The following is a 14,080-nucleotide window of genomic DNA, read 5'->3' as shown; positions in this document are numbered from 1 at the left end:
TGTCCTCTTGTTCTGGTGCTGGCTGCCTGGGAGAAGAGACCAACCTCTGCCTGTCTACAACCTCCCTTCAGGTAGTTGTAGAGAGCGATAAGGTCACCCCTGAGTCTCCTCTTCTCCAGGCTAAGCAGCCCCAGCTCCCTCAGCCTCTCCTCACAGGGCTGTGTTCCAAGCCCCTCACCAACTTTGTTGCCCTTCTCTGGACACCTGCCAGCAAGTCAACCTCCTTCCTAAACTGAGGGGCCCAGAACTGGACACAGGACTCGAGGTGTGGCCTAACCAGTGCAGTATACAGGGGCAGAATGACCTCCCTGCTCCTGCTGGCCACACTGCTCCTCATGCAGGCCAGGATGCCATTGGCTCTCTTGGCTGCCTGGGCACACTGCTGGCTCATGTTCAGCCTACCATCAACCAGCACCCCCAGGTCCCTCTCTGCCTGGCTGCTCTCAGCCACTCTGACCCCAGCCTGTAGCACTGCATGGGGTTGCTGTGGCCAATGTGCAGCACCTGGCACTTGGATGTGTTCAATCTCATGCCCTTGGACTCTGCCCATCTGTCCAGCCTGTCCAGGTCCCTCTGCAGAGCCTCTCTACCCTCCAGCAGATCAACTCCTGCCCCCAGCTTGGTGTCATCTGCACATTTACTGCTGATGCCTGGCTGCTCTCAGCCACTCTGACCCTGAGAGCCGCACGCTTGCAGCGCCACCGCTGTTCCCCGCTCCGGAAGGCAGCCACAGCCTACAACAGCAGCGTGCCCCCGGCAGGGCTCCCTCGGCAGCCCTCACTCAGCTGCCGTCCCAGCCGCGGGGGCAGTTTCACTCTTCCCTCAGAGAGGAGACACGAGGTAGTGTGGTGGGCTGGAAATGATCCCCCCACATCCCCAGCCCGGCTCGGTCAGGAGGCAGGAGAAGCTGCAGGCACAAGCAAAGCTACCCACTAGAAATGCAATGCAGTGAACTGCCTCCAGCTCCGGAGCCCCCATTACAGGAAGGATCTGGAGGTGCTGGAAGGTGTCCAGAGCAGGGCCATGAGGATGAGCAGAGGGCTGGAGCTGCTCTCCTGTGAGGACAGAGTGAGGGAGTTGGGGCTGTTCAGTCTGGACAAGGCTCCAAGGAGACCTTCCTGTGGCCTTCTAGTATCTGAAGGTACCTACAAGAAAGCTGGGGAGGGACTTTTGAGGGTGTCAGGGAGTGATAGGACTGGGGGGAATGGGGAAAAAAACAACATAGAAGTGGGTAGATTCAGATTGGATGTTAGGAAGAAGTTCTTCCCCATGAGGGTGGTGAGAGCCTGGCACAGGTTGCCCAGGGAGGTGGTGGAAGCCTCATCCTTGGAGGTGGTTTTAAGGGCAGGCTGGATGTGGCTCTGAGCAACCTGATCTAGTGTGAAGTGTCCCTGCCCACAGCAGGGGGTTGGAACTGGATGATCCTTGAGGTCCCTTCCAGCCCTGACAGTTCTGTGAGCATGTACAAAATGCACAATGTTTACAGACATACACAACCTATAAACAACACAAGAACCCCCCTGGGCCCAACCAGGGGGCTGCTAATAGCTTCCCCACTCCCTTCCCCACCCCCTGTACCCAGGGCAAGAGGAAGGGCAGAGAGCTGCTGTTAGTTACCTAACCACAACAAGAACACATTCAAGGTCAGCAAAGCCAGAAGTTAGAATCTGCCAGGGTGAGGCAGCCCAAAAGAGAGGAGGTTAGTTCATACAAACCAGCTTTGTTAGCAGGCTGTCCAGTGGGATTATCCAGAACTCATCAACATTTCCCTTTCAACCTCCAACCTTTCTTTACATTCTATCACCTCCTGCTATAGAACAGAACAGACCAGGCTGGAAGAGACCTTCAAGATCATTGTGTCCAACCTATCATCCAGCACCACCTAACCAACTAACCCATGGCACCAAGCACCCTGTCAAGTCTCCTCCTGAACACCTCCAGTGATGGTGACTCCACCACCTCCCCAGGAAGCCCATTCCAATGGGCAATCACTCTCTCTGTGTAGAACTTCTTCCTAACATCCAACCTAAACCTCCCCTGGCACAGCTTGAGACTGTGTCCTCTTGTTCTGGTGCTGGCTGCCTGGGAGAAGAGACCAACCTCTGCCTGTCTACAACCTCCCTTCAGGTAGTTGTAGAGAGCAAGAAGGTCACCCCTGAGCCTCCTCTTCTCCAGGCTAAGCAGCCCCAGCTCCCTCAGCCTCTCCTCACAGGGCTGTGCTCCAAACCCCTCACCAGCTTCATTGCCCTTCTCTGGACACCTTCCAGCAACTCAACCTCCTTCCTAAACTGAGCAGCCCAGAGCTGGACACAGGACTCAAGGTGTGGCCTAACCAGTGCAGTGTCCAGGGGCAGAATGACCTCCCTGCTCCTGCTGGCCACACTGTTCCTGATGCAGGCCAGGATGCCATTGGCCCTCCTGGCTGCCTGGGCACACTGCAGGCTCATGTTCAACCTACCATCGACCATTACCCCCAGGTCCCTCTCTGCCTGGCTGCTCTCAGCCACTCTGACCTCAACCTGTGACACTCTGACCCTAGATCTGTGGGAAACTTGCAAGGCACAGCCTAAAACTACCACAGGTAGGTAGAGTAACCTGAGCTTGGACGAGTGAGCAGAGCAGCTCTCCAAGAGCCCTGCAGGCGTCTGTTCAGGCAGCCCAAGCTAAGCACCTTTGGTGAAGGCAGTGAGCACGGCGTGCCTAGCCATGGCCTGGTCAGGCACACATCAGCTTCCTGCCAGAACAATTGGTCTGCAGGAGTGAGAACAGAGAGCCAGCTGAGAAGGTGAAAATAACAGAGCCAGAGGGAAGAGAGCCACCATCAGAAAGAGCAGAGCAGAGCCATGGGGCCTGCAACACAGAGAGAGACCCTGCTGAAGTGGGTGCACAGCGAGGCCGCAAAGGGGAGCAGAGGGCTGGAGCACCTCTCCTGTGGGGACAGGCTGAGAGAACTGCCACTGTTCCACCTGGAAAAGAGAGAAGGCTCTGGGGACACCTTCCAGTACCTGAAGGAGGCCTATAGGAAAGCTGTAGGAGAAGGATTATACTACTACAGAAAGCTGGGGAGGGACTGCTTTAGGAGGGCTTGAAGTGATAGGACATGGGGCAGTGGTTTACTCTGGAGCAGGGCAGATTAAGGCTGGATATTAGGAGGAAGTTCTTCACAATGAGAGTGGTGGAACACTGGAACAGGTTGCCCAGAGCTGTGTTTTGAGTCCCTGTCTTTGGAGGCATTCAAGATCAGACTTGGTGTGGCCTGATCTAGTTGGAGGTGTCCCTGCTGACTGCAGGGGGGTTGGATCTGTGAACACATTCTAAAGACACCCAACAAGGAAACCCCAAAGAACCAGGCTCACATAAACCAATCAACTCCTCAGTACAGGGGTAGGCTCAACACCAGCATTTGGAGTTGTTGATTCGAGCACCAGGGTCTGGGTCACTGAAAAACAGGAGAACAGAAACCTCCCAGCCTGGGGAGAAAGGCCTTGTTCTGATGAGGAGGAAAGAGCTAGCTAGGAAAATGGTGTAACACCATATCTCAGCTACATTGATCTGCCTCCACTCTAAACAGATGGCTTAGATCAGCTCTCAAAGAAGTTACTGCAGCTGATTTTTGGAGCTAAGGATCCAGAACACAATCCTGCTCAGGCTGGAAGAGGGGAGATGTAGACTGCATGTTAGGAAGAGATTCTTTCCACTGGGGGTGGTGAGACACTGAAGCAGGTTGCCCAGGGAGGCTGTGGATGCCCTCTCCATGGAGATGTTCAAGGCCAGGTTGGACAGAGCCTTGAGGAGCCTGGTCTGGTGGAAGGTGTCCCTGCTCATGGTGGGGAACAGGATGACCTTTAAGGTGTCCTTTCCAACCCAAACCATCCTATGAGTCTGTGGGTGCTGTAGGTCAGTAAAATAACATTCCCCTCAGCTGGAAAGCAGCCATGAGAGGAGAGGTCAGTGTTCCAGAGAGCCTACAGAAGGTTCTCTCTTTCAATTGCTTGGTTACAGCTTCTTGGAAGATGCAGTCAGTGCACTCCCACCCCACACTCAGTTGTGGCATTTGCAGGACTCAAAGAGATCTGCAGAGGCCTCAGAACAAGGAGCAAAATCCCTACACATTTTCTCTCACTACTTTCCAAAGAGAAAAGGCAGAGTTCCACAGAAGGGGAGGGGTAGGAAGGGACCTCTGGGCACCGCTGACTCCAGCCCCCCTGGCTAGAACAGGTTCCCCTAGATCAGGTTGCAGATGGGGTTTGAGAATCTCCAGAGCAGAGGACCCCACAACCTCTCTGGGCAGCCTGTCCCAGTGCTCCAGTATCCTCAAAGTAACTAAGTTTTTCCTCCTCTTGAGGTGGAACCTCCCACAACCTAGTTTGTGGCCATTGCCTCTTGTCTTATCGCTGTGCTCCCCTGGGAAGGGCCCAGCCCCATCCTCTTGACCCTTGCTGTTTAGGTGCTGATAAACAGAGATAAGATTCCCTCTCAAGTCTGCTTTTCCCCAGGCTAAACAGCCCCAGGTCTGTCAGCCTCTTCTCACAAGAGAGATCTCCAGCCCCCTCAGCACCTCTGTGGCCTTCTGTTGGACCTCTCCCCAGTAGTTCCCAAGCTCCTGAGCAGAGGAGCCCACAGCTGAACCCAGTACTGCCTATGTGGCCTCACCAGAGCAGAGCAGAGGGGGTGGAGAGTATCCTTTGACCTGCTGGCCAGAATACCATCAGCCTTCTAGGCCACTAGGCCACACTGCTGACTCACAGTGAACTTGTCCACCAGCACTCCCAGCAGGTTTTCAAGTTCCTTTAACCTTCTGTTTCAAGTTTCCAGAGTAGACAGAGAGCAGCAAGAAGAGGCAGCTGCTCTGCTTCAAGTGATCTCCCTCCATCCCTTCAACCAAGCAGAACCACTGCTCACAACCAGGCATGCAGCAGCAGCAGCCTGACCACCACAGTATCTGGACCACCTCCACACTCTCATCTTCTCCCCACCTGGGGAAAGAGTCAGAGATGTGACCCAACAGAGATGCCTTCAGCCTCCAGCTCCAGCCATGCTCACTACAGACACTTCAAACTGGCCTGACACTGTGCCAAGGGAGGTTTAGGTTGGATAGGAGGAAAAATGTCTTTCCTGCAGGAGTGGTCAGGCATTGGAGCAGGCTGCCCAGGGAAGTGGTGGAGTCACCATCCCCAGAGGTGTTCAAGAAACCTGTGGGCATGGCACTCTGGGCCATGGTTTAACAGGCATGGGGGTCTTGGGTTGGACTCAGTGATCTTGGTGGTCTTCTCCAACTGAAACAGTTCTCTGATTCCATGAGAGGCACCCAGAAGCCAGTCACCTCCTCCCAGAACTGTTCATCTCAGGAGAAAAATAAGTAAATTGAGTAAATTCCTTTGAAAGTTAATTCTTTTACAAGTTGCCTCCAAACTAGTGCCTGGCAGCCAGGGCATGCTCTGTACCTGGCAGTCACAGCAACAGGACATGCTGCAGTTCAACCTGCATCACATGAGCACACACACCATGCAGTCCCTCCTGCAAAGCCTCTCCTAGCAGCAATCAACAGAACCCTCACTGCAGTCAGCAGCCCACAGAGTCACATGGAGCTCTTCTCACAGAGTGGTAGGAGATGGAAGAGAGCTCTGGAGAGCAAACCCAACCCCCCTGCCAAGGCAGCTTCACTTCAAGAGGGCCCCACGGGAACACATCCAGGCAGGTCTGGAATGCCTCCAGAGATGGAGACTCCACCACCTCCCTGGGCAGCCTGCTCCAGTGCTCTGTCACCCTTGAATTAAAGAGGTTCCTCCTCCTATTTAATGGAACTTCTTCTGTTCAAGTTTGTGCCCTGTCCCTGGGCATCACTGAGAACAGACTGCTCCCATCCTCCTGCCACCCACCCTCTCAGTGTTTCTAAGCACTGATGAGCTCCCCCCTCAGTCTAAAAAAGACCAAATTCTCTGTCTTTCCTCACAGGAGAGACATTTTAGTCCCCTCAGCATCTTTGTAACCCTTTCCCATACTCTTTCCAGCAAGTCCCTGTCCCTCTTGAACTGGGGAGCCCAGAACTGGACACAATATTGCAGATGAGGTCCCACAGGGCAGAAGAGAAGGGGAGGAGAACCTCCCTCAATGTGCCTTCCACACTCTTCTCCAGCAAAGCTGCTCCAGAAGGACCCAGGAGCGGCCCCCTTCTCCTACAGGCCATGCTGCACTGTGGCTGGGACCACCACAAATTCAGATCAAGCAGGTTTGGGGTTTGGTTTTTAAAAGGCTGTGGTTTCTCTAAGGCAGGCAGCAGCTCTTGTGTAAGAGCTCTGCAAAGACACAGCAGAGAGGAGTTTCCATGGAGACCACCCAAGTCACCTTCTTCCAAGCTATTTTGAATCGTATCTAAATCTGCTTCCTGCCTCAGTCAGGAGTTTGCACTGAGAGATCTAACCACTTGCCTCAGAATTGCTTCTTGGTGTAAGAGACACCTTGAAGACCTTAGCTGGCCTTTACCATCAGTATTTTCTGCATACCTCAGGCTGAGCCCAAATCCCCCCTTGGCTCTTCCTGAGGCAGAAGAGCACATCAGCCTGGCCCTTTCACTCCAACAGCAGCCAGCTACCAATCTCAGAATTGCCAGGGTTGGAAAGGACCTCAAGGCTCAGCCAGTTCCAACCCCCTGCCATGGCCAGGGACACCTCACACCACAGCAGGTTGCTCACAGCCACCTCCAGCCTGGTTGCAAACACCTCCAGGGATGAGGCTTCCACCACCTCCCTGGGCAGCCTGTGCCAGGCTCTCACCACCCTCATGGGGAAGAACTTCTTCCTCACATCCAGTCTGAATCTACCCATTTCTAGCTTTGCTCCATTCCCCCCAGTCCTATCATTATTTGACACCCTAAGAAGTCCCTCCCCAGCTGTCTTGTAGGTCCCCTTAATATCCTGAAAGGCCTCAATTAGGTCTACTCAGATCCTTCTCTTCTCCAGACTGAACAGCCCCAACTCCCTCAGTCTGTCCTCACAGCAGAGCAGCTCCAGCCCTCTGCTCATCCTCGTGGCCGTTCTCTGGACACCTTCCAGCACCTCCAGATCCTTCCCATAATAGGGGCTCCAGACCTGGAGGCAGTACTCCAGGTGTGGTCTCACCAGAGGGGAGCAGAGGGGCAGAATCCCCTCCCTTGCCCTGCTGGCCATGCTTCTGTTGATGCAGCCCAGGATGGGGTTGGCTTTCTGGGCTGCAAGTGCTCACTGAACAGCCTGAACTATGCCACCTGAACAGCTCCACAATTAAGGTTAGCTACAGGAACAGAAGAAATCTCAGAATCACAGAGTGGTAGGGGCTGGGAGGGACCACTAGAGATCAAGCCCAACCCCCTGCCAAAGCAGCATCACCCAGGGCAGGTCACACAGGAATGTCTCCAGACAGGTCTTGAAAGTCTCCAGAGGAGGAGACTCCACAACCTCTCTGAGCAGCCTGCTCCAGGATTCTGCCACCCTCACTGTAAAGTTTTCCCTCATTCTGAGGTGGAACTTTCTGTGTTCCACTTTGCATCCACTGCTCCTTGGTCCTAGCACAAAACACCATTGAGAAGAACCTGGCCCCTGCTGCTTGACAGCCACCCTTCAGACATGTGTAATCAGTAAGATCTCCTCTCAGCCTTCTCCTCTGCAGGCTGAGCAGCCCAGACTGAAGGCAGACACAGCCTAAGAAGTTCATCTGGTCAAGGGAGAGGCGGTGGCTGAAGGCCCAGCTGGTGACACTGCAGGAAAGGCTGATGTTGGTGTTGATGTTGCTTCCTACAATGACAGTCTGTGGGGAGGGGTTTGCCAGACATCAACCCTTCCCAGGAGGCAGGCAGCTGTACAAGGGCCCTGGGCTGGTGGTTAGGGCTTGAAGCTAGCTGCTCATGGCCTTGACTCAGGGTGGAGATGCCCCTGCAGAGCAAACATCCAGCACAGCCTCTTGCTGCCACTCCTCAGAGCCAGGGCATAGAGTCACAGAAGTGTTTTGGTTGGAAAAGACCTCTAAGAGCCTTGAGTCCAACCATCAACCTCAGACCACTGTGGCCATTAAATCACATCCCCAGGTGCCATATCCACACTTTTCTTGAACACCTCCAGGGATGGTGACTCCACCACCTCCCTGGGCATGCAGAACCACTGCCTGGCTTGGTGAAAAGGAAACACTGGGAACTGTGAAGCAATCCTCCCAGGATCATACCCTGCCAGGCAAAGGGGGGGCACAGGATGAAGCAAGCTGCCAGGGTTTCCTAAAAAGGAGTGCTCATCCCCACACTGCAGTGAAAACATCCAGCCAGCTTTCTCTCCCACTGCTGGCCACACCGCATCCCAAACCTCTCACAAACCTTTCCTGCCTTCACTGAGGGCTTGCTCTCCTTTTCAGCCTCCCTCTCCTCCCTGCCCAGTCCCACAGCCCTGCCCCCTGAGGAGCCCTCTGCTCCTCCCCATGCTTTTGGCATTCAGCTCCAACCTGCCTCCTTCTCTTGCCTTTTAAGAACACCCTTCCATTAAAGCAACCTCCTGTCCCAAAGCCACTTTCCTCTTGCAGCTCCTCTTGTTGCACCATCTACAAATAGGAGTGAAATCTATTTTTAAGAGCTATTTTCTGTCCCAAACCTCTGCTTGCTTTTCTGGCACACGTGTTGGCACCTCACTTCACCCCCTCCAAAAGCTAAGCAGGAATCATGGAATGATTTGGATGGGACCTTAATGACCACCTAGTTCCAAACCCCCTGCCATGGGCAGGGACACCTTCTCCACCAAGACCAAGTTGCTCAGGGCCTCATCCAGCCTGGCCTTCAACCCCTCCAGGGAGAGGCCATCCACAACCTCCCTGGGCAACCTGTTCCTGTGTCTCACCACCCTCAGTGTCAAGAATTTTTCCCTAATGGATCTTTTAACTTCACTTGACACTCACAAAGGCAGCAATCCTCTGCACAACTTCTCATTGCCCTAGTCTGACACCCTCCATTCTGAACCCTCCCTCAGAGTCACAGCCAAGCAGAGAGGCACACAGAAGTTTGGGTTGAAGCCCTGAGAGGTGCTGCCATTAGCTGACAGGAACAAGAAAGTTTCTTGAAGTGAGGTCATAATTCCAACCCCAGTTGCAGCAGTCAGTGCTGGTGATGATGGAAGCCAAGCAAGCACAGCAATGAGTTGTTCCTCTGCCCTTCAGCACAGGGAGGCTAAAATTAAAAGGTGCTCCAAAGGACCTGCCCACAGAGATGCCTGAAGCCCTTGGCTGACTGCACAGGCCCAGGTACTCACTCAGCCATCAGATGGCCACAGACTGGCTCTGTTGCTGCTGTCAGGCATCACACCTGACCACAGGTGTAACCCCCTCAATCCTGTTAGCAGAGAAACAGCTGTGGATGTCCTTCAACACCTCCCTTCCTCTTCATCAGCACCGAGATCCAGCAGAGAGCACAGCAGTTCACCCAGGGCACTGCACTGCTGAGCAAGAGAGCCACCAGACTTATGTTGGCTCTGTGCTCTTCCAACACAGCACCTCCAGACAACACCCAGACATCTGGTTGTGCTGGGAAGGATGCACATGACACCTGAATCACAGAATGGTAGGGGTTGGAAGGGACCTCTGGAGATCCTTGAGTCCAACCCCCCTGCCAAGGCAGCTTCACCCAGAGAGGGTCACACAGGAACACATCCAGGCAGGTTTGGAATGCCTCCAGAGATGGAGACTCCACCACCTCTCTGGGCAGCCTGTTCCAGTGCCCTGTCACCCTTGAATTAAGGAAGTTCCTCCTCACATCTAGATGAAACTTCTGTACAAGTTTGTGTCCATTACCCCTTGTCCTGTGACTGGACCCACTGGAGAAAGCCTGGTCCCAAAGTGTCACGGCCACATCATGGCTTTCAGTTGGATGTCTCAGCTGTTTGCTTTAGCCTTTCTCTTTTCAATCCCTACAATTAACTATGAAAACAATTCATCTGAGCTAGAAAGCTGCTGACCACCTACAAGTACACCAGCCAGCCAGAATCAGTTACAGAATGCTCTCAGCTGGAAAAGAGCTCCACGAGAAGAGTCCAACCATCAAAACAAAACCACCATGGCCATTAAACCATGTCTCAAAGAGCCATGCCCACGTTTCACCTCTAGGCACAGTGACTCCCACCACCCCCCTGGGCAGCCTGCTCCAATGCCTGACCAAAAAGATGATGTAGTCTTAGAAGCAAAATACAGCTCCTTAGATCTACTTCTTTGTGCAGAGAATTCATGGGGCTGCCTTATTCCTTTACACCTAGAGAAAGGGGGGAAAAAAAAAACCCTTGAGCCATTGCTGAAAGCTGCTCAGATTTCCCTTGCTGCAGTCAATCCCCACAGCAAGGGAGAGAAACTCATTAGAAAGCAGCCTGGATTTTCAAGGGCTTGCTCTTCAGAGCACCACCCCAAGCAGAGAAGCCCTACTGCTCCTGCAACGTGGCTCCAGAGAGCAAACCCTAATGCGTGGCTGCCTCAATCCCATCTCCCCAAAGATGCCAGCCACAAGGTTTAGTGATGCTTAAAATAGTCCAGCTAGCTCGCAGCAGCCCATATAGACTGTTTTATTTCAAGCACATCCAACTTACTGTTAGAGATAGGGTGAGAACCACCCCCTTTCTTCCCTCGTGCTTGACATTTATCCTGGTGATGCTTCGACTATTTATGCTATGGCAGTGTGAAATTGCAAGCTTGCACATTCAGCCAGCTCGGACGCTCACAATGTGATTCCAGCAGCGCTCAACTGGACGCTGCTAGAACAGCCCCCTCCTGAGCTCGTTACCCGAAAACCGATCTGGAAGCTCGTTTTAGACACAGAAACCACAGACCTCAGGGAGCAGTGGATTCCAGCGTCCCTCCTTGCAGACAGCAGCAGCCACCACTACCTTATTTTTGCCCAAGCACTTTGCCCAGCACCGACTTGCTTTAGCCCGAAGCTCCAACTACCATTCTGCACCTTCCGAGGTGGCTTCTCCCCTTCCTCATCTCGCCTTCCAAGCCCCTACAGAGATATTCCTTGGCTCGTTCTCCCCCGCGAGGAATTTCTCTGGGTCTCTGGCTACTGTCAGGATTGTTTCTGCCACGCCAAGGGCAGCCCCGTGGGAAGGGAGAGCCTCAGGAGGGGACCACGACCGTGGCGTTGCTTGCTCGGGGCACGGCCGCGCCGCCTCCTTGCCCTGCACCTGCCGCCGCCGCAAGGCAGCGTGCGCCGCCGGGCTGCTCCCCGCCGCCCCTGCTCCCCGCCGGGCTGCTCCCCGCCGCCCCTGCTCCCCGGGCTGCTCCCCGCCGCCCCTGCTCCCCGGGCTGCTTCCCCGCCGGGCTGCTCCCCGCCGCCCCTGCTTGCCGGCGCGGAGCTCCGAGCCCGGCAAGGCGATCGGGCTGACCCGGCACAAGCCCGCGGGCACCGGCAGAGAGGGCCCGGCGGGAACAGACCGGGGCCCGGGGGAACAGACGAGGAGCAGGAGGGCAGCCTCCAGGGCAGGGACCCGCCAGCCCCCGAGGGGAAGCGGAGCGACTCCAGGGCCGGCTGCCGCCAACACTCGCGGGCCCCCTCAGGGCCGCCCTGCACCTCCCACCACCGCCCGGGGGTCCCCGCCAGCCCCGAGGCCGGAGGCTAGCCCCGGGGAGAGCGGCAGCGCCGGGCTCGGCGGGCAGCCCTCCCAGGGAGGCTGGGCGGCAGCTGCAGCCCGCCCTGCGCGGCCAGCCCCGCGGCTAGCCCCCGCCAGCACCGGCCCCGCGCCGACGGCTCCCCGGCAGCCCCGGCGCGGACACCCCGCGCTGCCAGCCGGCGCCTCGCAGCCTCCCTCAGCCCCGTACCTGGCGGCGGGAAGGCGACCCAGTAGCCCCAGTCCTACGGCCGCGCCCGCCCGTCCCTGGGATTTGTAGTCCGGCGCCGCCCCGCCCGGCGCCCGCCCTCCGCGCCCTCCCCCGCCGCGGCACCGCAGCCCCACGGGGCCCCTTCGGGGGTGTCGGGCTGGCGCTCCCCTTGGGGGCACGGCCTTTTGCAGCCCGCCCTGCCCTGCCCTGCCCTGCCCCGGCCGGGCGCGGTGCGGCAGCGCCGGCGGAGGCCGATGGCGGCGGCGCGGTGCCGGCGGCGCCTCCCGCCCCAGCACTACAGCACCCACAGTGCCTCAGCGGCGACGCTTCCGGGCGGAGGCGGCCAGGCCTCTCCGCCGCCGCGCCCGGTGGATGGCAGTGGCGGGGAGTATGGGGCCGGAACGGGTGTGTCCCGAGGAGCCGGGGCCGCCGGAGGCCCCCAACGGCTCGGCGGGCTGGAGCGGCGATGAGGAAGAGGAGGAGGAGGAAGAGGGCGGCGGGTATTTGTACCAGCCGCTGAGCCAGGAGCCGGAGCAGGGCCCCGGCGAGGCAGGGCCTCCTGCCGCCCCGGCGGGCCGCGCCGAGCCGGGCCCCGACCTGCAGGAGCGGCTGCAGGTAGCACCCCGCGCCGGGCCGGGCTAGGGCTGGGGGAGAGCCGGCGGGTGGGGGAGCAGCCGCTGCCTGCCTTTCTCTGCAGATGATGAGGCTGTACCTGCCCGACCCGCCGGCCGACAGCGAGGAGGAGGCGGAGGAGGAAGCGGCGGCGGCCGAGCAAGGCGCTGTGGCTCCCAGCAGCCGCAGCTCCATCCCCATGGACGCAGGTAACGGCGCCTCCGGCCGAGCCCTCCCGGCCGAGCCCTCCCGGCCGAGCCCCCCCGGCCTCACGCCCTCTCTTGTCCGCAGAACATGTGGAGCTGGTGAAGAGGACGATGGCCGGCGTGAAGCTTCCCAGCCTGGGCATTCCCGCCTGGGCCAGCCAGATCTCGGAGGACCAGTGGAAGGCTGTTGTGCAGCGTACGCTGCAGGCCCGGCAGAGCCTCGGCGGCCCCGCTCCCGAGTGGAAGTGAGGGCCGAGCTGCAGCGCGGGGGCTGCCCAAGCCAGCCCTCCCTCCACCGCGCCTGCTGCCTTGGAGCCGGCCGGTGAGAGGATTTGCTGGCATCCACCTTTCAGTTTGTCCCCACTGCCATTGCCCGACTTCCCTTCCTGCTCCTCTTTCCCGGTTCCAGCCGGCGTGTAACCTGCTGTGATGTCCTTGTGTTGGCTTCCTCTGCCTGCGAGGAACCCAGCCCGTTTCCATACCTGTGTGCATGTGGCAGGTGGGGTCTTGGCCAGCTTTGCCCAGTTTCCCTTAGGACAAACACTGGATTTGTCCGTGCTGGAGCAGTCCCTCTCCGTGCTAGGGCCCCTCTCCCCCAGGGCAGGGACCGTGTGTTGGAGTATCAGGTGAAGTCGAATGTTGTCTTTCCAAGAGATTGTTTTTATTTAGTTCTGTACATACAGGGACATCTGTACAAAATCCAACACTTTCATACTATGTAATGCTCTACTGAAAATAAAGTACACCATATGTACATATGAACTGTAAGCAGCTTAATACTTGTGTCCAGGGGGTGAATACAATAGTTAAGTTTTGCTTGTTCCCTCAGGAGGAGGGAGCCAGGTGAAGTGGAAGAGGCAGCTCCAGTTCTGTCCATTTGGCTGATGTGGGGAAAGGCATAGGCAGAAATGAGCAGTGCTAATGCTAGAAACCAAGTGTAGAGAAGCAGGGGGTAGCTGTAGCCTTGCAGACAGAGGCCTGCAGATGAGCAGCAGATGAGCACACTCCCCCCTCCCCCCCTCCCTTTCTTACGTGGTCCCCTTCTTGGATGTCCAAGGACACTGGAATGAATAGGCAGCAAACTAATGGCAGTGTGGAAGTACTAAGCATAAATTCCCTGACCCAGAACAAGACACACAAAACTATGAGAGGAACACTGAAGCCGTACAGCACGTAGTTGCGGTGCGTTGCAGTCCTGCCCGCGCGCGGCGCAGCCCCAGCAAGCGTTCCTCTGGCCAGGCTGGGGGGCTGCCAGCAGAGAGGGACCCCCTGCAGGACACCAAACAGCTTCTGTGCACCACCAGCCTCTCTTCCCTCTGCGAGCCCAGCAGCCCGTGCTGGGGAAAGGCAGGCACGGCCTAGCAGCAAGCAGGCTCAGGTGAGGGCACACGCATGCTGCAGCACCCCAAAAGTAAAGCGGTGGGTTCTGACAGGGACGAGTTAGAGAGCCTGTA

The 14,080-nt window shown here is 56.9% G+C and overlaps 2 protein-coding genes across 3 annotated transcripts in view; one reads left to right on the top strand and one right to left on the bottom strand.

The window, feature by feature from the left end:
• KLHDC3 (kelch domain containing 3) overlaps positions 1–11,903 on the bottom strand; it is a 36,708-nt gene extending 24,805 nt beyond the window's left edge. The window contains exon 1 of one of the 2 annotated variants that reach the window (XM_068153611.1): positions 11,809–11,903. Coding sequence is in view for 1 of the 2 variants with exons in the window: in XM_068153610.1 (XP_068009711.1) it covers positions 8,464–8,559 (96 nt within the window). In the remaining variant the exon portion in view is untranslated. Of the gene's footprint in view, positions 1–8,463; positions 8,918–11,808 lie in introns of those variants that run through there. The other variant, XM_068153610.1, reaches the window with a different exon arrangement.
• Positions 11,904–12,130: 227 nt separating this feature from the next.
• MEA1 (male-enhanced antigen 1) lies at positions 12,131–13,388 on the top strand. The gene is made up of 3 exons (XM_068153615.1): positions 12,131–12,423; positions 12,506–12,629; positions 12,712–13,388. Exons 1-3 carry the CDS (start codon positions 12,181–12,183, stop codon positions 12,873–12,875), a joined length of 531 nt encoding a protein of 176 aa, XP_068009716.1. The 5' UTR covers positions 12,131–12,180; the 3' UTR covers positions 12,876–13,388.
• The last annotated feature ends 692 nt before the right edge of the window (positions 13,389–14,080 follow it).

This window comes from Melanerpes formicivorus, unplaced genomic scaffold (genome assembly GCF_026170545.1).
Source record: "Melanerpes formicivorus ecotype bairdi unplaced genomic scaffold, bMelFor1.0.p_v2 SCAF_26, whole genome shotgun sequence".
NCBI classification, from domain to species: Eukaryota; Metazoa; Chordata; class Aves; order Piciformes; family Picidae; genus Melanerpes; species Melanerpes formicivorus.
Note: the sequence above shows the minus strand (reverse complement) of the source record. Positions and strands in the feature narration are given on the sequence as shown.

Bases quoted from the DNA above. Each gene is read 5' to 3' on its own strand.
- MEA1 (XM_068153615.1), top strand. From the start codon at position 12,181: ATGGCAGTGGCGGGGAGTATGGGGCCGGAACGGGTGTGTCCCGAGGAG. The intron at 12,424-12,505 runs GTAGCACCCCGC...CTTTCTCTGCAG, and splicing joins ACCTGCAGGAGCGGCTGCAG to ATGATGAGGCTGTACCTGCC. The intron at 12,630-12,711 runs GTAACGGCGCCT...TCTTGTCCGCAG, and splicing joins CTCCATCCCCATGGACGCAG to AACATGTGGAGCTGGTGAAG.